The 23,059-nt window shown below is 49.1% G+C and overlaps 1 protein-coding gene across 4 annotated transcripts; it reads right to left on the bottom strand.

The window, feature by feature from the left end:
• Positions 1-425: 425 nt before the first annotated feature.
• PES1 (pescadillo ribosomal biogenesis factor 1) lies at positions 426-16,587 on the bottom strand. Of its 4 annotated transcripts, none has more exons than XM_021711408.1 (15): positions 16,477-16,587; positions 14,238-14,317; positions 13,337-13,490; positions 10,046-10,155; positions 7,538-7,709; positions 7,358-7,447; positions 4,780-4,896; positions 4,586-4,660; positions 4,255-4,344; positions 3,997-4,112; positions 3,504-3,629; positions 3,203-3,387; positions 2,572-2,735; positions 2,294-2,455; positions 426-924 (listed from the first exon to the last, which is right to left on the bottom strand). In XM_021711408.1, the coding sequence occupies exons 1-15, from the start codon at positions 16,498-16,500 to the stop codon at positions 841-843; spliced, it is 1,749 nt and encodes a 582-aa protein (XP_021567083.1). In that variant the 5' UTR covers positions 16,501-16,587; the 3' UTR covers positions 426-840. The 4 variants fall into 4 exon arrangements, with proteins under 4 accessions (XP_021567083.1, XP_008054373.1, XP_008054372.1 ...); XM_008056182.1 differs by having other exon boundaries at positions 3,997-4,127; XM_008056181.1 differs by lacking the exon at positions 16,477-16,587 and having other exon boundaries at positions 2,294-2,452; positions 3,997-4,127; positions 14,238-14,419.
• Between the last annotated feature and the right edge of the window lie 6,472 nt (positions 16,588-23,059).

A 23,059-nucleotide genomic window follows, 5' to 3' on the forward strand; every position in this document is an offset into this window, starting at 1 on the left:
ATCCTTCAGGCTCTGGCTTGGATCTTTCCGGTTGACTCCAGCAGGAAGTGATGAAAATCAGCTGGCATTTACCAAGCACTTACTACACACCTGACACCACTGAGTATGCAGATACAGTTATCACTGAATGCTCAACACATCCCTGTGAAAAAGACTCTAGAATTCCTATCAATAATTTACACATGAGGAAGCAGGTTCAGAGGGAAAGTGCCTCGGCTGGAATGTCAACCAAGAGCAGACCAGCTGTGGAGCCTAAGCCCAGAAACTCTGTGACTATGTTCTGGCATCCCTGGATCCAGAGGGGTCCCTGGGCATCCAGAGCTCTGAGCAATGCCCGGGTTCATCTTGGGGAATACCCGGGCTGGCCCAGCCTGCAGCACAAAGTACTAGGTGGCCCTTCTCTTCCGCAGGAAGGCTCATGTATACAGAATCCAATTGGCTGCAAAAGTCCAGCCGTTTAATAACAAATGCTCCCCCTAACCTCACCCCATCACAGCACCCTGAGATCATAGGTCTGTGTGGGAGGGAGCTGTGGAAAGCCAGGATGAATGGGGGGTAGGTGAGGGGCTAGACAGGCCCCTGTATACCGCGTCACTGGCTCCCAGGAGCACAGAATCGGCCTGGAAACAAAGGCCTCTTCTCTGCCCAGCCACCAGCAGGGATCTCCATCCAAAGAAGGCCAGGGCTGCCCATGGGCCCAGAGAGCATGAGGCGGCTGGGAGAAGGAGGGGGGTGGAAACAGAAGCAACTCCGGTCTGCCACCAAACTTAGGTCCTCTGGCTTGTCTTTGCCACATCCAGCTGCCGGGAGCCAGGTTCAGCTGTGAGGAGCCACGAGCACTCACACTGGTCTTGCTTTCTTGGCTTTCTTCTCAGAGCGTACTGCTTCATCGTGGACTTTCCGCTTCTCTGCCAGCTTGTTGGCCTGTGAGGAGGAAGGGGGAGATCAGGCAGGAGTAGGGGCATTAATGTATCGGGGAGTAGAATCTCCCTTATATTCAAGGCTACCCCTTAAAATCAGAGTGTTCAGAAAAGCTCACAGGCAAATTCCAAAGGGCAAAAAAATCTACTTAACCCATCTGAGGGTGAGAAAACATGCCCCAACCTTGCCTTTACAATGCTGATCTATTGATTTTTTTTTTTTTAATAGGGCTCTCACTCTGCTGTCCAGGCTGGAGTGCAGCGGCACACTTACAGCTCTCCACAGCCTCGACCTCCTGGGTTCAGGTGATTCTTGTGCCTCTGCCTCCCAAGTAGATGGGACTACAGGTGCATGCCACCATGCCAGGCTAATTTTTTTGTAGCGACCAACTCCTAGGCTGGTCTTGAACTCCTGGGCTCAAGCAGTCTTCCTACCTTGGCCACTCAAAGTGCTGGGACTGCAGGCATGAGCTGCCACACCTGACCAACCTTTACGATTATTATAGTTTTACGGTCCCATAAATCTCAAGTTAAGATAATCCCAAGCTCCCAGAGCTGGAACGAACCTTAGCAACTACCCTACTCCCTGCTCTACTTGGGAAAGCTGGATGCCCTTCCATCCTTCACCAGGAGGCTGGTGGGGAGGGATGCCTCAGGAAGATCCCTCCCTCCAGGGCCATTTGGAGTATCTGTTTCAAATGGTAGCACTTATGCCTCTAAGAAGTTAGCCTGCAGAAACATTTGGAGGTGGGCAGGAACATGCTAAGGAAGTTTTCAGACAATGACTGAAACTGGACAACAATCGAATCTCATAGGAGGGGACAGGCTAGGTATGGTATGATGTCATAGAAGTCCATGTTATGGTTAAATGAAAAATAATACTTTGAAACACTATTACAGCATGGCCCTCCGCAAACAATGTGACATCACATGTACAAGAGAAAACACAACAGGACAGTGGGCTGCTTCTGCAACCACCCATTACAGAGCTCTGAGGTGCACAACTTTTTACTTTTTCAATGAGCACATGTGGCTTTGTGAATAAGGAAAAAATGAAGTAGAGAGAAGCTTAACAAAGCCTTCCACAGCTCCTGTGTCTGCTGGGATGAGCTCTGTTCTTAGATTCCAGCACAATCAGGCACAGCTGGGTGAAGAATGGGGCCTAAGGTCCCAAGGAAAGCCCAGGCCGTAGCTGGCAGTCCTGAGATGCCTGAACCAGACTGGGTGGAGGCCATCGAGGCTGGGCAGGAAAGCTCAGGAAAAGGCTAGGAGACCCTCAGAGTCTACCTGGAGGAAAGCCGGCCAGCCCAAATTCACCTGTGCAGCCCAGTCAGTGGCCACACCTGGATCGCATGTGGGTGGCAGGGACTCACCTCACGGATTTTGCGCCTTTTGCCAAACATGATCTTCTGGTACAGGTACTTCTCCCGCTTCTTCATCATCATGATGGCCAGGCGCTTGGCCTCACTCTCCTCCTCCTGGGCCAGTCGCTGCTTGTCCTCCAGCTTCACGGTGCCCGCCATCACCCTGGGCTTCTGGGTACACGGGTAGAGGGCCGTAAGGACAGGTCCCCTGGCTCCTGCCCTTCTGGGCTAGGGCAGGCCAGTGAGGCTCCTCCTCAGGCTGCACCCCCAGCCCAGCTCCCCGGTACCTTCTCCTCCATCCTCTGCTCCTCCAGCACTGCCAGTCGGGCCTCTTCTTCCCTTTCTGAACCAGCCTCTGCCTCCTCATCTTCCTCTTCATTTTCTTCCCCTTTATCACCATCATCTTCATTGTCTTCCTCCTCCTCCTCATCTTCCGACTCATTCAAATTTCCTACAGATAGCCAATGACTTCTGAGTGCCCTGGGAGCCTGCTGTCTCCCTAACAGAGCATGAACAGGCCCGGGTCCCATCCTCTCTGACCCTGCCATCTTGGGGATATTCCAAAGACAGGTCAAGGGAGTCCCACCCACGGTCCCTTATGCCACCTTCCCACAGCCCAGCTGCCTTCAGAGAAAACTCTAAGGTCCCCACTCCTGAGCTCTGTGGTCTTCGGTGTGAACTCTGATGACAACTCAAGACCATTCTTCTGCTCAGTTTCTCTGAATGTCAAATAATATCCAACTATGGGATGCAGATGCCCCTAAGCCTCACTCAAAGGGCCTTTTGCACCTACTGTCTTGCTTGCTGGAGCTTGCCACCTTTGCAGCCAAGAGGAATAGCCAGCTCAGGCCCAAGGGCCAAGGCAAGGCCAGAGGAGCCTGTCCACCCTGCCACCTGGCCTGGCCCCCTCCCACTCACCTGGGTCCTCTCCCCGTTGCAGAGCCAGCAGCTTCAATTTCTCGGGTGGGATGTAATCTCCTTCCTTCTCTGACACGAAAGGCGAAAGGTGTGGGGGCAGCTGCACTCCAGGAAAGTACTCTGCCACAGGGAGGAGGAGCCGGGCGTTCACAGAGTCAAACACCCACTGGGGCTGCACGTAGTACCTGGTGCAGAGTGGCAGGCAAAGATGGGTCATAGAGGGCAACTCAAGATCCCACTGTATTACAGGGGCCTTTGAGACACACTGCTATACCCAGAAATCCAGGCCTTGGGGGTCTACCTGCCAATGACAGAAGTCTGCTGCCCAGGACGGTCGACAATCTGGTGGGTGATGCAGGAGTCTGTGACGTCATAGGTGGCTCCAATGCACAAAGACTTGTCCCAGGACACATCCCCTCCAAAACTCCTACAGGTACATGGAGAGCCCACATGGGTACCCAGGCATGAGCTGCCTGCCCAACCCACAAACTCATCCTCCTAGGATTCTGCTGCCCCCTCCTCACCCCAGGATCTTCCCATCTGTGCCACCTCCAGTCCTGGCCCAGCATGGACCCTCTGCCCAGCCTTCCATCCTAAGCTGGTGACAAAGTGACAGTTTTGCCTCTGTTGAGAACTTCCTAAATGCTTGGTGCCATGTCAAGCACCTTCCACACACTGTTTTGTAGGAAGTGGAAACTGATGCCATCCTGATGTCACTGATGGGCAGCCAGGGGAGTGCCCACACCAAAGTGTGGCACAGCCAGTGCTGCCAGCCAGCGCTTGAGCCTCCCTACCTGATGATGAAGGCCAGTGCCTCACGGGGCACTTCGCGGTTCAGAAAGAACTTCAGGCCCTCAAAAAGCTTCTTGTGTTTTTCCTGTGCCTCCAGCTCCTTCCTGCGGCCCTCCTCCTGTGCTGCCATCTCCTGTCGAGAAAGGGACCAGGCCTCGTACCATCAGGACTGCCCCACCCCCACTTCCCTCTATATCCCAGATCCTCTAGATACCCACGGCTTCTCCCACCCCACTTCTGGAAGGTAGTGCAGTGCTCACCCCATCGGCAGGAAACTCATCCACCTCGGCTTCCTCCTCTGCAGCAGGCACCATCACGCGTGCCAGGCTGGCACTGAGGGCTGCCAGTTTCTACAGGGGAGAAGAAGGGCTGCAGGGCAGCAGCTTGCAGGTGGGGACCTCGTCTGGGCATGTGGTTAGGGGCAGCAGCAACAATTCTGGGTCATCAGTGGGCTTAGGTTCTAAGGGCAAGCCCTGAGACCACCTACCTAGCCACAACCACCCCCACCCTGGGCCAGACCCCCAGAGGTGTTGGGGACAGGGACTACCCTCTCAGGAAGATGCAGGGCTGCCACTCCTGATGGCCCCTCACCTCTACAGAGCTCTCGGAGTCCAGCGCGTAGGTGTCCTCACTGGCCTTCGCCTCTGCTTGGGCCTGACCTTCGAGCTGAGAGGCAAGGGGAGGGTCAGAGGGAAGAGGACCCCCACAGTCCCTCACCTCTGTGTGAAGAGAGAAGGGCTGTGGTCACTGTGCCATGAGCAGAAGGTGCTGGGCTGAGACCCTACCTTGGGCGGGTAGTGGAGGTTGAGCGACTGATAGAGGCGGAAGTTGACAAAGCCCAGCAGGGTGGTGTAGAACTCGGTGAAGGTGGCCATGACCCTGTAGTCCACATCTGTCGGGTGCTGGGGGGCACAGAAGGTACATCAGCAATGTGGGTGCAGGAATGGGGCAAAGGAGGGATGGACAACCCAAATGGGGGTGGGTGTCCTACCCAAGCACCCAATGCTCCTTGAGAACGGCCCTGCCCTTGGAGTTCTGGGGAAGGGGCAGCATGGCATATCCACCTGGGGTGTTATGGGCACAAGTGAGGCTCTAGATGAAGTCCTGAGAGTTAGGGGTCTCCTGGAGGCTAGTGCCGGACTCTCATACCTTAACAGGAAAGCCAGGAGTGGGAAGAAGAAAGCTGTCCTACGGCCCCCACTAGTCCCAGGACTAGTTGTCATTCCTTCCCCTGCGCCAGCTCTCCCCTCTTCCTTCAAGTCCGTAGAGAAACCACTTTACCTGATTGGTCAGTTTCTGCCTTCTCCATTACCCACCCCACAACCTTTGCTTAATGTCTGCTCCTGGGCTGGCCTGTAAGCACCAGGAGGACAGCCTTCTCACAGCCTATCACCAGCCCAAAGGGGCTGCCAAAACCTTGGGTAACTAAGGTACTTGGGGAAGGTCAGGCCTGGTTGGGGGCAGCAGATGCCCAAGACTCAGCCTGTTCACACCCCAGCAAGTCTTGGGATGGACAGTCAGAATTCAGCTAGCTCCAGGGGCACAACTTAAGGGCCCAGGATAGGCCCAGGCAACTGGCCTGGCATAGCCTCCAAGGAGCTCTTGGGAAATGGTAGGCAGACAACCTACTTGCTTGGGGCAAAGGCACAGAGCCACCCTCATGAGCAGCCACCTCAGCAAGCAGAGGACATGGAAGGGCTCATCTTAGCCCTTGAGGAGTTAATAAAACAAAATGAGCCAAAGATCTGAGACCCAGACAGAAGGATCTCAGCTGAGTGGTATTACCCGCTAAAACCAAGGAGACCAAGCCAGCTCTGCTGACTCCTGGGACATGGCAACATGCTCTGAGCAATGTCAAAATCCAAAATGATCACCATGCTGGGCATGTCCGTAACTCCAAGCTGTTTCTTTATTCTGCTGCTAGGAAGTGAACTGTGCTGTGGGGCCTCAGGGGCCAGGAGGTGCCCTGCCCGTTTCCTACTCACACCTCCGTCCTTTCATGAGAATCTGCGAAGGTCCCTGATGGGCACATCTGAGCACCAATCCCATTTCCCACAGCATAGTACTAGGCAGGGTGCCCCCTGTCCCCACTACTGGCCTGGGTCCCACTGATGTGAGAGCCCAACACTGGCTGCTCAGAGGAGGGGCACACCAGGGCCTCTGCTACAACCTAGTACCAATCCTCTATCCTTCACCCTCTGTTGAGAGGAAGTGGTGGCAGTGACCGGCCAGAGGAGGAGGAATGGACAGCCTGTTCCCCATCCCCAGGGCCAGCTGTATGAAGGCTGGCCCTCCATAGGGCCCTGTTCACCACCCAGGAGGACATAGCATGGGGGTGGGACATCAGAGAGCAGGAAGGACAGGGAGGGCCAGAGAAGAAAGCAGGAAGGAAAGAGGAGGAGGGTTGGCAACAGAAAGAGGGAAGAACCAGAGGCTCTCACGCCTGCCCCAGGGAGTAGGAATCCAGAGTGCTGAGGACCAAGCCTGCCTTTCACACCCCACCAGCCTGGGGTCATGGGGAGCAACCTAGGGGGCCCAGAGCCCTGGCTCTCCCTGGAGCACCCAATGACCTGGGCAGTAAACCCACTGTTCAGCCAGGCTAGCAGAATTGGCTCTCCGCTGAAGGTGCCAGTTCCCGTTCAGTCAACAAGCAGGAAGTTGGGCCAAATGCAGGCCCACAGCATGAAGAGTCAGGCAGGGAGTCCTTCTAGAGGACTAGAGGCTAATGGTAACTCCATAAGGAGGCAAGATAGGGTTTCTCTCAGCGGGTCCCTGCCAACAATTCCCAAGATTTAAAAGGAGGTAAATGAGAAGTAACACCACAAGCTAAACACTACTTCTGGGCTCACCCATCCCCAGTACCACCTAGTCCTCAGCTCCATGGGGTAGACAGGGCAGGGGAGGAAGCAGGGGAGTCAGGCAAGGCAGCCTGGCCAAGGCCTGGCAGCTGCTAGCGGCAGAATGGGAATGAGAACCCCAGTGGGCCCAAGGGCAGGGCAGATGTGCCAGCAGGCATGGCCCCTGAGAGCTGCTCTCGTTGTTCATTCAGCACCCCAAAGGGCCAAGTACTAGATACTGTTCAGGGTTTTTTCCTTAAATCCTTGTGACAGGGCTTAGACTCTGTTAACAGAGGTGCAGAGAGGAGCAAGGAGCAAGTCCAGGGCACACAGCTGGCAGTGCTGCAGCCGTGTCCCATTCTTACTGTTGATGCTGTGTTATCACACTCCCCACCCACTGCCAGTCACCATCAGGAACCCAGCATACGCTGGATTCTACAGGACAGCAAGATCCTCCCTCCTCCAAGCCCTTCTCTCTGTCTAGGAGCCAAGAAAACTCCCTGAGCCCCCAAACAGGCACACTCACGTCATGGGAGAACACATAGGGAGTGATCCACACAATGGGCTGCCCCAGCACTTCGGCCTGGTAGTAAATGCCTTTGATGGACAGGAAGACCTGGGGTGGGGGACAAACAGCATGATGAAGACCGCGGGGTGGCAGGAGAAGGGGCAGGGTGGGACGCCTGCTGGGCAGTCCTAGGCTCACCTTGCGCAGGGCTCGGGCAGCAATGACGTAGTGCAGGAACTCCACGGTGAGCCGGCGGCACAGCTGAATGGTCAGCACGTGGCACTTACCGGTCCGTGGGAAGGTGGAAAAGAGGAAGCACATGGAGAGGGCATCGTCGAGGTCCCGCAGAGCGTCGATGAATGTGGGGTACCTGTGTGGCAGGAGGGCAGTGCTCAGGCTTGTTCAGCCTGATGCTGGAGGCCCCGCCCTCCTTGCCCCACCCCTGGCCTTGCCACTGCCACCTTCTGACCTGGCAGTAGCAGCTTCCCCACAGCCGGCCACAGCCCTGGCAGGAACCACTTAACCAAATGTGTCCATTTATCTCTGAGGAGCAGAGAAATCCTGACAGGGTCTTCAAGATACCCACTGCTCACCAAAGACCCAGCCTCGATCCACTTCTGTATTTTGGGGTACGTGAGGGTGGATATAATCAGTGGCTTTCTGCCTCTTTTTGAAGGTGGAATCTTTAGATCAAAGAAAATCTTCTGGGAGGGTCAAGACAGAACATAGAACAACATGAAGTTGTGAGCAGAGATGGGGGTAGGGGCTGCTCTCCATCAGTAACACTTATGACTAGGTCTGGCCATAGGTCACCAGTGTGGGTTATGTCTTGTCTCTTGTCACCCAGAACCTCTGTCTAATGAGCAGAACCAACTAGATACAGAGAATTGGATCCTGGGCTAGGAAGAGCCAAAGCAAGAATGTGTTTCCAGGAATCCTGTGGTAAACGAGGAAGCTGACGAGAATGAGCCACCTTGATGATGGGAGGACCCACTGTGTGGCTGCCCGGCTGAGGGACAGATGCGTGGGTCATGGAAAGACACTGAGCCACGAGGAATGACACCTAGATTCCAGTCCTGTTCTAAGCTGTGACCCTGGGCAGGTCACTTGGCATCGCCCAGCCCAGTGTCATCTGGAAAACGACCGTCAAACTGGGCTGTGGTTGAAAACTGGGCTCTTGCAGCTCCCTAGAAACGCCTTGAGCCCATGTGGACAGAAAAGGCTTCAAGCCTACTCTTCCTACAGCCAGAAGCTGCCAGAGCCTCTGGCATCCAAATTGCCTTCCAAGGAGCTTCCTTTTGAAGAAAAGGTTCTGCTACTTCAGAAAGGACTCTGAAAGCCATAAGCCTGGACATCATTAAGGTCCTTCCAGCCCCAGGTGGCATCACTCACAGCAATGAGTCAGGAGAGGTCTGCCGGGTCTTCAAACCCAGGCCAATATGGGAGAAAGGCCTGTAGGAACCCCTCATGAAACAGCAGAAGAATTGTCTGGTTTCCTGGTACAGAGGTGGGAACCTCAATTGGCCCCCTTTGGTGCTTTGTAGTTTCCTAACTCTCCACCTCACAGACAAAACCAGGTACCCAGGCCCTTTGTAGAAATAGTACCAGCCATTTGGGAGCCACTTGCTTTTCTCTCTTGAGCTTTGGCTCTGGCTAAGAAGGCAGGAGTGAAGTGGAATGGGAACATCACAACCACACAGTCAACTGGTATATAAATCCAGGCACTTGCTTTCTTCTTGTGCCCTCTTTTCATGTGTTTCCCATAACAACTGTGTGTCACAGGTAGGACAGGAATTGTCATCATCTGTTAGAGTTGGGGACTTGCTCAGAGCAGGAATTGTCCTCTGGTCACCCAGTTTGTGAGCAATAGAGCTGGGGTGAGAAAACCAGCTGTCTAGCTCCTAAGCCAGGGCTCTTCCTCTGCCAGCCCACAGCTGGGCTAAATGAAGCCAACCCCATCCATGCTGGAGCAAAGGGTTCCTGGGCCATCAGCCTCTAAGGGAGGATAGACCTTCACTAGCCCAGGGTGTCTGAAAGTTACCACTGCTGACACTTTGGGTCAAACTGTTCCATGCTGTGGGAGACTACTCTGTGCACTGCAGGGTGTTTGGCAGCATGCCTGGCCTCTACCAACCAGATACCAACAGCATCCCCTCCATCCAAGTCAAGATAACCAAAATTATCTCTGGACATTACCAAGTGTCCCCTGGAGGGGCAAAACCACCACTGGTTAACAATCTCTGATTCAGTCAATGAATGAGGATGAAGAGAAGGCCAGGCAAGGAATAGTTCAGATCAAAGGTGACTAGCCATGTCTCCCAGGTTTCACCATGGGCCTATGCACAGCCCCAGAGCTCTGGCTCTCTTCCACCACAGGGCCTTTGCACTTGAAATGAGCTTCCCCTGGCTGGCTCAAACATCTCCCCTCAGAGAGACCCCCCTGACAATCCTGTAACTGACAAACCTCCCCTATTCTCTTCACATTGTTTACATGCGTCATGGTACCGAGGTGAGAACACCAAGGTCTAGCTCTAAGGCCAGGCTCTAATTACAATTTGCAATCATTATAATCATGTTTTTCTTTCCGTCTGCCTCCCCCAAAAGGATGCAAGCATTTGAACAAGGCCTAGGTCTTGTCCCCTAATGTGTCCGTGGTGCTAGGACAGGGCCCCGCAGTGAACAAAGAGAGAGGGGCAACCGACTCACCGCTCCTTGATGATATGGTCAAGTTTGTAGTTGGGCTTATTGTCCTTCAGACGCTCCACTGTGTTCCACTCGCTCTTCCCATAGGCCTTCCGGAGCTTCCGGACAAACACCTGAAAGAGAGGAAGAGGCCACTGATGGTGAGTCATGCAAGATGGCTATGCAGGTGGGAGAACTCTCAATGCCTCCTGCAGCTGACTATGGCTGTTTGCCTGTGCGATCAACCCCCTCAGCCCAGGATTTGCAAAACAGGCAACTACAAGGAGCGCCAAGTGTGACCTATGCTAACAAGCAGAGCTAGATCAGGACACCCCTTTTGATGATGCACAGATGTGCTGACTCTACATGTTTACCTGGGAGGAAGGCAAGGCATAGCAGCCCCATTTTTCACCTGAGAAGACAGCCCAAATGACCTGCCACTGAGGCAGGTCAGCGTGGGTAGGGCTGGTTTTCATTACTGCATAGGCATGAAACAGGCTATGGGTCTGTGTGGGGTATTGAGTGATCCAGAAAAATGCTGAGGCCAGTTGTGGAGCCAGGTCCTCCAAACTAACTGAGTCCTTCTGTTCAGGCCCACCCTCAGTGCTCCTCAAAGGCTGCCTCTGCTGGGATTATGAACAGCTGCTAGGAGACAAGCATCTCCCACCACGAGCCCACCTCCAACAGTGTGAGTTTATGTAGCTGCAAAATCCAGCAGCAAAATGGGCCCAGCCACAGCTGCTGCCCAGTTCCCTGTGGGCCACCAGGTGGCACTCTACTCCTCCTGGCTAAGGACAGTGGGGCACTGCTCTACATTAAAGGCTACTTTCAGTTAGTCTTTTAATTACCGCATTTGGTATAAACAAGTTTCTGCTTTTCCTGTTATTTGAGCATTTAATGATTTCTACTTGTGGAATGAAACGCTCGGTCTCCTAGGGGCAATCTCAGACAGAATTAAAATGGAAGCTGTTTCTTTGGGCAGAGAACACACCAAAAAGCCTTTTAACTCAGGAGCCAAAATTTTAATCTTTTCAGAAAGAATCAGGGAAAATGTTTAACAGGTAAAGCATTAATGCTCTGCCAGGTTCCATGCAAATAATTTCCATATAAAGGTCTAACTCAGAGATACTGCAGGTGTAGTTCCCGACCTCTGCAATAAAGCCAATATTGCAACAGAGCAAGTCACACTCATTTTTTGATTTTCCAGTGCATATAAAAAATTATGTTGACCGGGTACGGTGGCTCAAGTCTGTAATCCCAGAACTTTGGGAGGCCAAGGCAAGAGGATTGCCTGAACCTGGGGATCCGAGACCAGCCCAGGCAACTTAGTGAGACCATGTCTCTACAACAAATCAAAAAATTAACTGGGTATGGTAGCACGCACCTGTAGTTCTGGCTATTTGGAAGGCTGAGGTGGAAGGATCACCTGAGCCCAGCAGGTTGATGCTGGGGTGGCTGTGAGTGTGCCACTGCACCCCAGCCTGGGCAATAGAGTGAGACTCTGACTCAAAAAAAAAAAAAAAAATCATGTTGACACTATACTGTAGTCTGTTAAGTGTGCAACAGCATTATGTCTAAAAAAAATCAAGCTTCATGAGGAAGGCATGTCAAAAGCTGAGAGAGGAATCTTTTTTTTTCTTAGTAGGTCTCAATAGCAGGCTTAAAGTATTTAGTAAACCATGCTATAAACAGATGAGCTGTCATCCAGGTTTTGTTGTTCCATTTACAGAACACAGGCAGAGTAGATTTAGTATAATTCTTAAGAGCCCTAGGATTTTCAGAATGGGAATTGAGCACTGTCTTCAACTTAGTCCTCACCTGCATTAGCCTCTAATAAGAGACTCAGTCTGTCCTTTGAAGGTTTGGAGCCAGATACTAACTTATCCTCTCTAGCTACAGATAGAGTCCTAGGTGGCATCTTTTCTAACAGAAGACTGTTTCATCTACACTGAAAATCTGCTGCTTAATGTAGCCACCTTCATCAATTATCTTAGTTAGGTCTTCTGGACAACTTGCTGCAGCTTCTGCATCAGCACTTGCTGCTTTACCTTGCACTTTTATGCTATGGAGACAGATTCTTTCCTTAAACCACATGAACCAACCTCTGCCAGCCTCCAACTTCAGCTTTCCTTCTGCAGCTTCCTCACCTCTCTCAGTCTTCACAGAATTGAAGAGAGGGCCTTGCCCTGGATGAGGCTTTGGCTTACAGGAATGTCTGGCTGGATTGATCGTCTATTGGGACCATTAAAACTGTCGCCACATCAGCAATAAGGCTGTTTCTTTTTCTTATCATTCACATATTCACTAGATTTGTACTTTTAAATTTCCTTCACAAACTTTTCCCTTGCATTTACAACTGGGTTGTTTGGTGCAAGAGGCTGAGCTTTCTGCCTGTCTTGGCTTTTGACATGCCTTCCTCACTAAGCTTAATCATGTCTAGCTTTTTACTTAAAATGAGACATGTGACTCTTCCTTTCACCTGAATATGCAGAGGTCATTGTAGGGTTAACTGGCCTAATCTCAATATAGTTGTGTTTGAGGCAATAGGAAGGCCTAACAAGAGAGATGGGGAAGAGCAGGTGAGTAGAGCAGTCAGAACACACACAGTATTTATGAATTAAGTTTGCCATCTTATATGGGCACACTTCATGGCATCCCAAAACAATTACAATAGTAACATCAAAGACCACTGATCACCATAACAGATGTAATAATAAAAAAAAAGTTTGAAATACTGGGAGAATTACCAAAATGTAGGCTGGCTCGGTGGCTCAGCTTATAATCCCAGCACTTTGGGAGGCCAAGGCAAGTGGATTGCCTGAGCCAACGGGTTTGAGACCAGCCTGGGCAACTTAGCAAGACCTACAATAAATAAAAAATTAGCCAGGCGTGGTAGTTCTGGTTACTTGGAAGGCTGAGGCAGAAGGATTGCTGTGGAGCCCAGCAGGCCGTGGAAACTAGCAGGTCGAGGCTGGGGTAGCCGTGAGTATGCCACTGCATTCCAGCCTGGGCAACAGAGTGAGACTCCAACTCCAAAAAAAAAAAAAAAAAGAAGGAAAAAATAATACCAACAGACTTACTGGGGGCAGGGCTGTCACAAATTGTGAATTTGTACAAGACAAAATCTGCAAAGTGTAATATAGTTTAGTGTGAAAAAACAAGGCAGTTACTCCTCATGATATCTACCCTTTGAATAGAATTACTATACCTGCCCTTTGCAGGCCTGCTCAGAGAGGGTAAGCAACCTGACCAAGGTCATAGTCAGTGAGAATCAGTGTGAAGGGGACCTATCAGACACTAGAGACCAGGCCTCACCTTGTACTCCCGGAACTTGTTGACAATGGGTTCATGGAGGAGAAACTTGATGTCTTTGATAAGATAAAAAGTTCGAGGTGCTGTGGAGCCCTTGTTAACCTTCTTCTTGTGTTTGGGCTCATGGGGATAAATGCCCTTCAGGATACACAGCCGCCTGGAAGACAGAAGCCACTTGTTATGTCAGTAAAGGTGTGAAGCACTGGCTACAACCAGGTCTGGAAAACAACAGTGACCAGTGAACATGGGGCTCTCACTCTTAGAGAGCTCACATTCTACTATGGGAGTCATGATCACAAGCTCCCTGAGAAACACAAAAATGCAGACTATCACCAGCACCAGAAACATAAACATGATACTGATAAGAGCCAACAGGAGGGTACCCTTTACAGCTAGGGGAGATGGAAAGGCCATGCTGAGAAACCAACATTTCAGTCATAAAAAAGGTAGAGGGAAGAGCAACCTGAGAGACAAAGGCCATAACGCTGGCAAGAGCTGGGTGTGTTTGTAGGAATAAAAGGGCCACGTGAGTAGTGGAGGTCAGGGATGACCAGATGGCAGGGCCCAAGAGTATAGAGAAGTCTGGATTTGACTCCATGAAGAATAAGAACACTCAGCCGTAGGATCAGGGGTCTCTTCTGCCAGAAGGGAGGGGATGGATAACAAAGACCCAGCCCAAGCCAGCTGCCCATCCCGATGACCCAGTTTTCCTCCAGCTTCCCCTCAGGCCACACCTGGCAAAGCACAGCTCACTAAAGCAAGAGTAAGTGAGACAAGAGAAGGAAAACCAGAATTCCAGACAGGATAACTCCAATGGGACAGGGATGCAGCTGAGTTTTCGCTGTGCAACTGACTGCCCAGGCTCCCCAAGGCACCCCTATGTTCCATTCCTTTCCAGCCTCACCTAAAGTCAGCCAGACTCAGTTGCAGCTTCTTCCGGGCTTTGTTTCGGGTGATGTAATTGGTGGCAGAGCCTCGTTCATACTTGGAAAGGTGAAAAAATAATTCTCCATTAGCAATGATTGCAGTGACTGACATTAAATTCTGGGCATGCCTAATTCCAAAAGCAATTATCACTCTGGAGAAGGGGCTTCGGTGATGGGCAATGCTGTAGGGAGGGCATTGACCTACCTGAATGAGCTCTCCCACACTGTCCTTGCAGTTGTCAGTGTAAGGAAGCTGTGGACTGTGAGGTGCTATGGACAGGAGAGCTGGGCCAAGCACTTAGTACTAGCTCTAAATATTGGCCATTACAATGAGTGATTTCCACATATTATTTCATTTAATCCTCATAACCCTGTGATGTGCGTGCCATTAAAACCTAATCTACACTGGAGGATCAGGTTCAGTGAAATAACCTGCCCAAATTACACAGCTTCCTAAGAACTGGTTGGGACTCAAACCCAGGACTGTGTCCAGAGCCTGAGTGCCCAACAGCTAAGCCAGTGTTTTCACTCTTTTTTCCCCTTCTTCATTATAACCTCCTCACCACCAGCAGAAGACTTTGACACCCCCCACCTTCTGCCAATCACTCTTTCTTCCCCATAGCTCCATGAAATGCTAGTATCACAGATATACTGTAGATCTGTTTATGTAATATGTCCACAGCTTCTCTCCTTCTCCATTCATTCATTTAACAGACAAGAACAGGTCCTTTACCATGTTCAAAGCACTAAGTTAGATGCTATGAGGGCAATGAAGACAAAAGGCCTAGTTTCCACCTGCCTCCAAGAAAGCAAATTGTCTTACGTAACCATCAGGATGCCTGTGGTCTAAGATGCTGCCTCACACCCACATCTCTGTATTCCCGATAGAGACTAGCAGTGCACTGTACCAAACACCCTGCAATGATAACCAAGCATGTCCTTTCCAAACGAGATCTTCCTCTGGAGTAAGACAGCAGGGTCTCTGTGCCTAGGTCCAAGTCTGAAGAGACAAACCTGTGGTCTGCTGAGAGATATGTTTATGAATAACTCCACAGTCGTGAAACACACCATTCATTCTTTCCTTCAGGCATTCTGTAAGTCTGCTGGGGATATGGCCCATGCCTTTTAAATGTTAAGGGGGATAAGTGATTCTCAAGAGGGTTATTTAACTCCCTGGGTGTGTGGGGAGAGGGAGCAGGAGAATTCAGCAATATCTGGAGGCACTGTTGATTGTTGGGCGCTACTGGCATCTAGTAGGTAGGGTGTCAAGGATACTGCTAACCATCCTACAATGCACAAGGCAGCTCTTCCCACAACAAAAAAATGTATCTGGTCCCAAATGGCTCCAAAACCCAACTTTAAAAAATTGTAATGGTTTATTCACATATCCAGAGCTGCACCTCAAGGGCAGGTTTTCCATCTCATCTTTGTTGTTCCAATGGCTAGCGCTTACTGGATACTGGGTAAAAAGCAAAGTGGCAATAGAAACTTTCAAGCTGAAACAAACACTTGAGCCAACTGTATCATTCTCATACCTATCCTCTCCCCAGTCTTTTCATGCCACCAAGGTGATTCTCCATATGACAATAAGATCTGAAAAATCCTGATCATGTTACTCTCCCTTTAGTAGAGTCCTACTGCACTTCGAATAAAACCCAAGCTCCACACCATGACTTACAGCCCTTACACAACCTCAACCCCAACCTCATCTGATGCCATTCTTCCCTTGATATATTACATCCCAGTAATCCTGACGTCTATTTCCTCGCACACAGCAAGCCTTTCCTGCTTCCTTGGCACTTAGTTTCCCGTCAGGCTAGCTCGCTAAGCACTCCCATGCTCCAGCACCCATCCAAGATGTTCTGATCTTTCCGATTCAAGCTGAAATGCTATGCCTCGAAAACTTTCAAGACAACACTAAGTAAGATGAAGACGCAGCACTGGCGAACTTTACGTAATGTTTATCACCCTCTCAGTAAACAGTCGTCCCACGGCTCGACCTGCTTCTGGGATGAAGCTACATTTGGTAAGCTCAACTCTCTTACAGTTCTTTCCCGGATTTCACCGGACGAATACTGCCATTCTCGCCCATCCTCGGACCCGTTCTCGCTGCTGTCCTGTTCCCCAGAGGGGCCGAGGCCGGGAAAAGAATAGACCCTACGATCTGCCGCCACGGCCTCCCAACCCCGGGAAACCCGAGGTATCTCTCCCACTCACCTTCCTCTTCTCAAGGCCTCCCATGGCTCCACGTTGAGGGGCCTACCAACGCCGCGCGGACAGACAGCGCTACTTCCTCCCGCACGTGGCCTGCCTCCGAGGACCCCCACGTCTCCAGTTTGCACGGGTTGTCCAATAAGATGCCTGTGCAAATCCAGGGAAAGATAGGATTTCCTTCTCGAGATTAGCAACAATGCTGCCTGAGGAAAATAGCTCAGACCATTATTTGGAGCTCTTTCGCGCCCACCAATCTGTTACAGACAGTTTAAAAGTTTAAGCGAACGAGGATATACAGGCACCTTTGTAATTGCTCTGATGACGATAGCGTGACACTATGGCCCCGTTGTATGTTGGGACGGAGCGGGGCGGAAGGCTTAGAGACAACGCAGTGCCTTCTGGGATGCAGAGGGGCGCCTTAGTGTTGCGTGACAAGGTTGCGTTGTCACAGTAGCAGTTGCTAGGCGCCGTCGGAACGTGGCTGGCGCGGCTGGCACAACCGAGAAGCGTCCATGGTGGGCTCCTGCCTGGTGAGGGTGCTCTCGATTTCCCATGATCCCAGGTTCTTTTGGGTTCAATCACTCATCTGGGAATAAAAAAAGAACAAAGGCAGACATTTTTCCTCGCGGAGGTAGAGAGAACCAAGGGGCAACTTAACATTTTCTGAACAGTGTTTTGAAAAATGATGAAAAGCCAAGCAGAGTTACAGAACTCGTGGTATATATTAAATGCACGCGTAACACATTCCAGATTTTCATCTATGCACTAAATTCCGTATTGTGTTCCTCAAGGGATAATTCCAGGATTTTGTGGTGTGGTCTGGGAAGCAGAAGCAATTTTAAGTTTTGTTTTGTTTCTTCGGGCCTCCAAACTCCATTTGGAGATGACCTCGAAAGTTTACTTTTCAGGTCCTTGTGAATATGACCTGGCCCAAGGTCATGGTCATAGAACTCACCCTGTGGAGGTAGAGACAGATGTTAAGCACTAATAATTACTTGTTTTGAATAATGTGAATTTTATTATGTACTTTAAAGTTTAAAGAAGATAAAAACCTAGCAATTCCACAACTAAAAATGAAATGGGGCCAGGCACACTGGCTCACGCCTGTAATCCCAGCACTTTTGGAGACTGAGGCAGGAGGATTGCTTGCACTCAGGAGATCAGCCTGGGCAACATAACAAGGCTTTGTCTCTAAAAAAAAATTTTTAAATTAGCTGGGCATGGTGGCACACCTATTGTCCCAGCTACTAATCCCAGCTACTAGGTGGTGGAAGAATCATCTGAGCCCAGGAGGTCGAGACTAGGGTGAGTTATGATTGCTACTACACTCTAGCCTGGGCAACAGAGTGAGATACTGTCCAAAAAAAAAGTAAAGACAAAGAAAAAAAGAAATGGAAATCAAGTACTGGAGGGTGAGCTGGCAAAGACTGAAGGAACTTGCTAGAGAGTTGTGAAGAAAACCAGGGACATGTGGTGTTCATAGCAGAAAACCCAGGAGAGTGTTTCAGAAAGGGCCTGACAAAAGGAGTGGAGCTGGCCAAGAGGGAGACAAGAGACCACCTAGGCCAGATCAAGAAATGTCGGGGATTCAGAGAACTGTGAGAAGTCCCTTAAGACTGGAGCGTGGAGGCTGTGACTGAGCGAGAGGAGAAATGGACAGGAGAGTCTGCAGGGGCTGCCTTATGAAGGCGGTTGCCCAGGGCCCTGCACTCATTTCACTTTTGCTCAAATCGTATGACTGGTTCTTCCCAGGAGGGTCGATGTTTGTGGAAAGAAGGTGAACCCCATTTTGCTCACATTAATGTTGAGGGGTCTGTGGAAGACCGGTGGAGGTATGCAGGAAAGCAGTCTGGAGCTCAAAATAGAGGTCATCCAGGTACCACATTTTACAAGGGAGGAAACTGAGGCTCAGGGAAGTGAAGGCACTCGTCCAAGGTCACTCAGCTGCTAAGTAGTACCGAATGGATTCTCACCAAGGCAGCCTGGCTCACGTCCTCTGCTGAACTCACTCTCTGCTTCCTAATGAAAGGTGGACAGGCCCAGACGTGCAACACTTCTCTGCCTCCTCTCTTGAGACTGCTGTGTGACTCCAGGACAATGCCAGGCAGATTTCAGTTCCATAAAGGGAAGAGGTTTTAACTGTTAGAGCTGCCCACCTGCAGAATGCTTGGTGTAGTACCAAACCTCCCTCAGCATTGAAGTGAGAACCCATTCTCTGCAGGCAGACACACTCAGTTTACTCCAGACCTTGGACAAGCCACTTTACCTCGATGTACCTGTCTTCTTCAGTTGTAAAATGGGGACAGTACTAACTGCTTGAAGTTGTTATTACTTTAAATATTTTATTTTTTAAAATGTCTAATAGTGGTACAGCCACTTTGGAAGACAGTTTGGCAGTTTTTTACAAAGCTAGATGTGGTCTTATCATATGATTGAGCAATAGCGCTTCTGGATATTTTACCCAAGTGATGTGAATACCAAATATTCACACAAAAACGGCACTTGCATGCTTATAGCAGCTTTATTCATAATCACTAGCAATTAGAGGGAACCAAAATTTCTTTCAGTAGGTGAATGGATTAAACACACTGGTACATCCATGCAATGGAATAGTTTCAGCAGTGAAAAGAAATGAGCTATCAAAACATGAAAAGACATAGATGAATCCTAAATGCAAGTTGCTAAGTGAGAGAAGCCAGTCTGCAAAAGCTACACATTTTGTTATTTCAATTTGATAATGTTCTGGAGAAGGAAATCTGTAGAGACAATAAAAGAGTCCACAATTTCTAGGGAGTTGGTGGGGGTGGGAGAGGGAGGATTGAATAGGTGGAGTACAGGGCTTTTCTTAGGGTAGTGAAAATATTTTGAATGATACTGCTTGGTGGATACATGACACTATGCGTTTGTCAAAACCCATAGAGTGTGACAGCATTAAGAGTGAAGCTTAATGTATACAAATTAGCAGAAAAATTATGTAGAATGTTGGTAGAATCTAAGGAAGAGATGTAGAATGTGACAAAGACAGTCGAATAGTTTGACAACTGTAGGAAACAACCTCACTGAAGTGGGGAGAAGTGATGATACAAGTATCTTGTCAAAAATCAGTTGACTATATATGTGAGAATTTACTTCTGGTCTCTCAGCTCTATTCCTTTGCCCTATCCTTATGTCAGTATCATATCGTTTGATCACAGTAAGTTTGTAGGAAGTTTCAATGTCAGGAAGTGTGAGTTCTCCAACTTTATTCTTCCTTTTTAGTATTATTTTTTTACTATTAAGGGCTCCTTTCAATTCCATATGAATTGAGGATAAATTCTTTCATCTCTGCCCCCCAAAAAGTCGCTGGAATTTAGATAGAAGTTGCATAGAATCTGTAGATTGCTTTGGGTAATATTGCTGTCTCAACAATATTAAATTTTGCAATCCATGAGCCCAGATGTCTTTCCATTTATTTAGGTCTTCTTTAATTTCATTCAGCAATTTTTTTTTTTTTTTTTTGAGTTAGAGTCTCACTGTGTCACCCAGACTGGAGTGCAGTGGCCGGGAGCCTTGACCTGCTGGGCTCCGGCTATCTTTCCGCCTCAGACTTTCAAGTAGCTGGAACTACAGGCGCACGCTACCACGCCCGGCTAGTTTTTTTGATTTATTGTAGAGATGAGGTCTCACGAAGTTGCCCAGGCGGGTCTCGAACCCATAGGCTCAGGCAGTCCACTCACCTCAGCCTCCCAAAGCGTGGTATTATAGACTGAGCCACCAAGCCTGGCCAGCAATGTTTTAATAGTTTTCAGTTGAGAATTCACCTAAACCCTAAGTCCCCACCTCCCAACAGATGACTAAACAAATCCCTTGTTGGCCAAGAGGATCTCAGAGAAACCTTAAAAACTGAATTCTTGGCCATGATGGGATGGGAGGTTGGACACGCCTTATTATACCCCCTCCTTTTGCTAATGAGACCCAACAACTGACCATTTATGTTGTAATCGAGGTCATAAGATTGACAAAACAGACTCTTTGTGGCAATAAAACACCAAATTATGAAAAGGACCTGAGGGTTAAGTCAGCACCCCTACACTTAAAAAATAGACATTGTTCTAATTACCACAAAGGGTTCCCTTTCCTTTTTCTCTAACAGCTAAACAAACACTGACCTTGAGATAAGCAGCATTAAAACAATTACAGCTCACCAACCACCAGACAAGCCAGAGGTCCCCAACCCCCAGACCACGGACCAGTACTGGTACTGGTCTGTGACCAGTTAAGGACCAAGCCACATAGCAGGAGGTGAGTGGCAGGCAAGCAAGTGAAGCCTCATCTGTATTTATAACTGCTCCCCACCACTGGTATTACCACCTGAGTTCTGCTTCCTGTCAGATCAGTGGTGGCATTAGATTCTCATATATTGCAGTGTAATAATAATAGAAATAGAGTGCACAATAAGTGTGATGCACTTGAATCATCTCCAAACCACCCCCTCCCCACCCCAGTCTGTTGAAAAATTGTCTTCCATGAAACCAGTCCCTAATGCCAAGTTGGGGACCGCAGGCACAAGCCATAACTATAGCTTTAATTGGACAAGAGACTGATTTCTATAACTTTCTCCTGACAAGAGACCACTGACCATGGACTTGTTCTGGCTTGTTTTACAGAAGCTGCCCACTTGAGTGCCTTTGTGTCCCTGTTTCACCTTTTGACATATAGGGCCTAATTGTAATACAATTACATTGTAATTGTAAGTCTGTACCTCCAAAGTAAACATAAAATACATATAACATTTATGTTTATTCAATACACATGCAGTAGGACCCTCTTCATAAATATGTATAGGTCTTCCTATAAATATTTGATTTGGTTTAGATGTTGTCTCCTCCAAATTTCATGTTGAAATGTGACACCCAGGGTTGGAGGTGGGGCCTAGGGGTAGGTGTTTGGTCTGTGGGGGCAGATCCTTCATGAATGGCTTGGTGCCCTGCCTGCCATAATTAGTTCATGGGAGATCTGATTGTTAAAAAGAGTCTGAGACCCCCTTCTCTGTTTCTCTTTCTTCCACTCTCCTGTGACATGCCTGCTCCCCCTTCACCGTGATTGTTGTAAGCTTCCTGAGTCCTCACTATAAGCAGATAATGGCACTATGCCTCCTGTACAGTCTGTAGAACCATCAACCAAAATAAGCCTCTGTTCTTTATAAATTACCTAGCTTCAAGTATTCCTTTATAGCAATACAAAATGGACTAATGCAATATATTTACTTAGCCAACCTGTTCAGCGTAAATCCTTGTTCCACCTCCCCTCCCTCAAAGTGACTGCTTCTGGTTTTGGCTGGAGGCTATACTTTCCCACCTGTCAGGATGGCTACCTTGCAGGCTGTAACCCTTTATCATAAGTCTCCTTTCCAAAATGTATAGGTTTTTCACTTGACATATCTGGCAACAAGGATGGATTTATTCTGAAGCGGCCCCCAAATTCCTTTCCCCTCATTGCCCTGGACATCATCAAACAACAGCAAGAATGCTTTTAAAAAGTCCAGTTGTTCTTGACCATGCTGGGAAAGAATTTGGGTAAACCCTATCAAAATCCAAGTTCTCCGATTTTTAGGTTAAAAATCATGGAGACTTTATTTCTTCCTAGCCAGTTCCCTCCATCAACAGACTTCAGATAGGACCTTCCCTGTTGGCCTAAATCAACAGACTCCAGATAGGACCTTCCCTGTTGTTTTTTGTTTTTGTTTTTGGTTTTTTTGGAGGAGGGCTTTCCAGTCCTTCCCACTTTCTTTCCAGTCCCTATCCTGGATCCCGGAGGGGACATCTTGTGGGCCCCAGGCTTGAGGAGGGTCATTCAGGTTAGACTCAGCTGGTTCATAAGGTTTCGTGAGGATGCTCACCCTAAGAGCACTCCCAAAAGGTCACCTTCATAAAGTAAGTACAGTTATGAGGAATCAGAGTTCTGAGAAGACAGTCTCTGGCCAGTCACTGTCAGAAACCCTGGTGACTTCACGTTTAAAAACTGTGGGGAGGCTTGGCATACTGGCTTACACCTGTAATCCTAGCACTTTGGGAGGCTGAAACAAGAGTATTGCTTGAGCCTAGAAGTTCATGACCAGCTTGGGCGATGTAGTGAGATTTCATCTCTACAAAAATTAAAAAAATAAAATTGGCCAGGCATGGTGGCAGGGGTATGTAGTCCTAGCTACTCAAGAGGATGAGGTGAGAGGATTGCCTGAGCCCAGGAGGTCGAGGCTGTGGTGAGCCGTAATCATGCCACTGCACTCCAGCCTGGGGGAAAGCATGAGATCCCAACTTAAAAAAAAAAAAAACTACGGGGAAAACTCAAAGGCATGCCAGGGACTCCAGCTGGCTGTCCAGCAGTCCTCAACCTTTTTGGCATTAAGGACTGAATTCGTGGAAGACAATTTTTCCAAAGACAGTGAAGGGGGTGGTTTTGGGATGATTCAAGCTCATTACACTTATTGTGCACTTTATTTCTATTATTATTATATTGTAATTAATATATAATGAAATAATTACACAACTCACCATAATGAGGAATCAGTGAGAGACCTGAGCTTGTTTTCCGGCAACTAGATGGTTCC

This window comes from Carlito syrichta, unplaced genomic scaffold (assembly GCF_000164805.1).
Source record: "Carlito syrichta isolate Samal-C Ts95f unplaced genomic scaffold, Tarsius_syrichta-2.0.1 Scaffold302276, whole genome shotgun sequence".
Lineage (NCBI taxonomy): Eukaryota > Metazoa > Chordata > Mammalia > Primates > Tarsiidae > Carlito > Carlito syrichta.

Coding starts and splice junctions, on each gene's coding strand:
- PES1 (XM_008056180.1), bottom strand. CDS start 14,371: ATGTCAGTCACTGCAATCATTGCTAATGGAGAATTATTTTTTCACCTT. Junction 10,156..13,336: donor ACAAGTTCCGGGAGTACAAG/GTGAGGCCTGGT, acceptor CCTCTCTTTCAG/GTGTTTGTCCGGAAGCTCCG. Junction 7,448..7,537: donor CTGCCCGAGCCCTGCGCAAG/GTGAGCCTAGGA, acceptor CCCCCACCCCAG/GTCTTCCTGTCCATCAAAGG.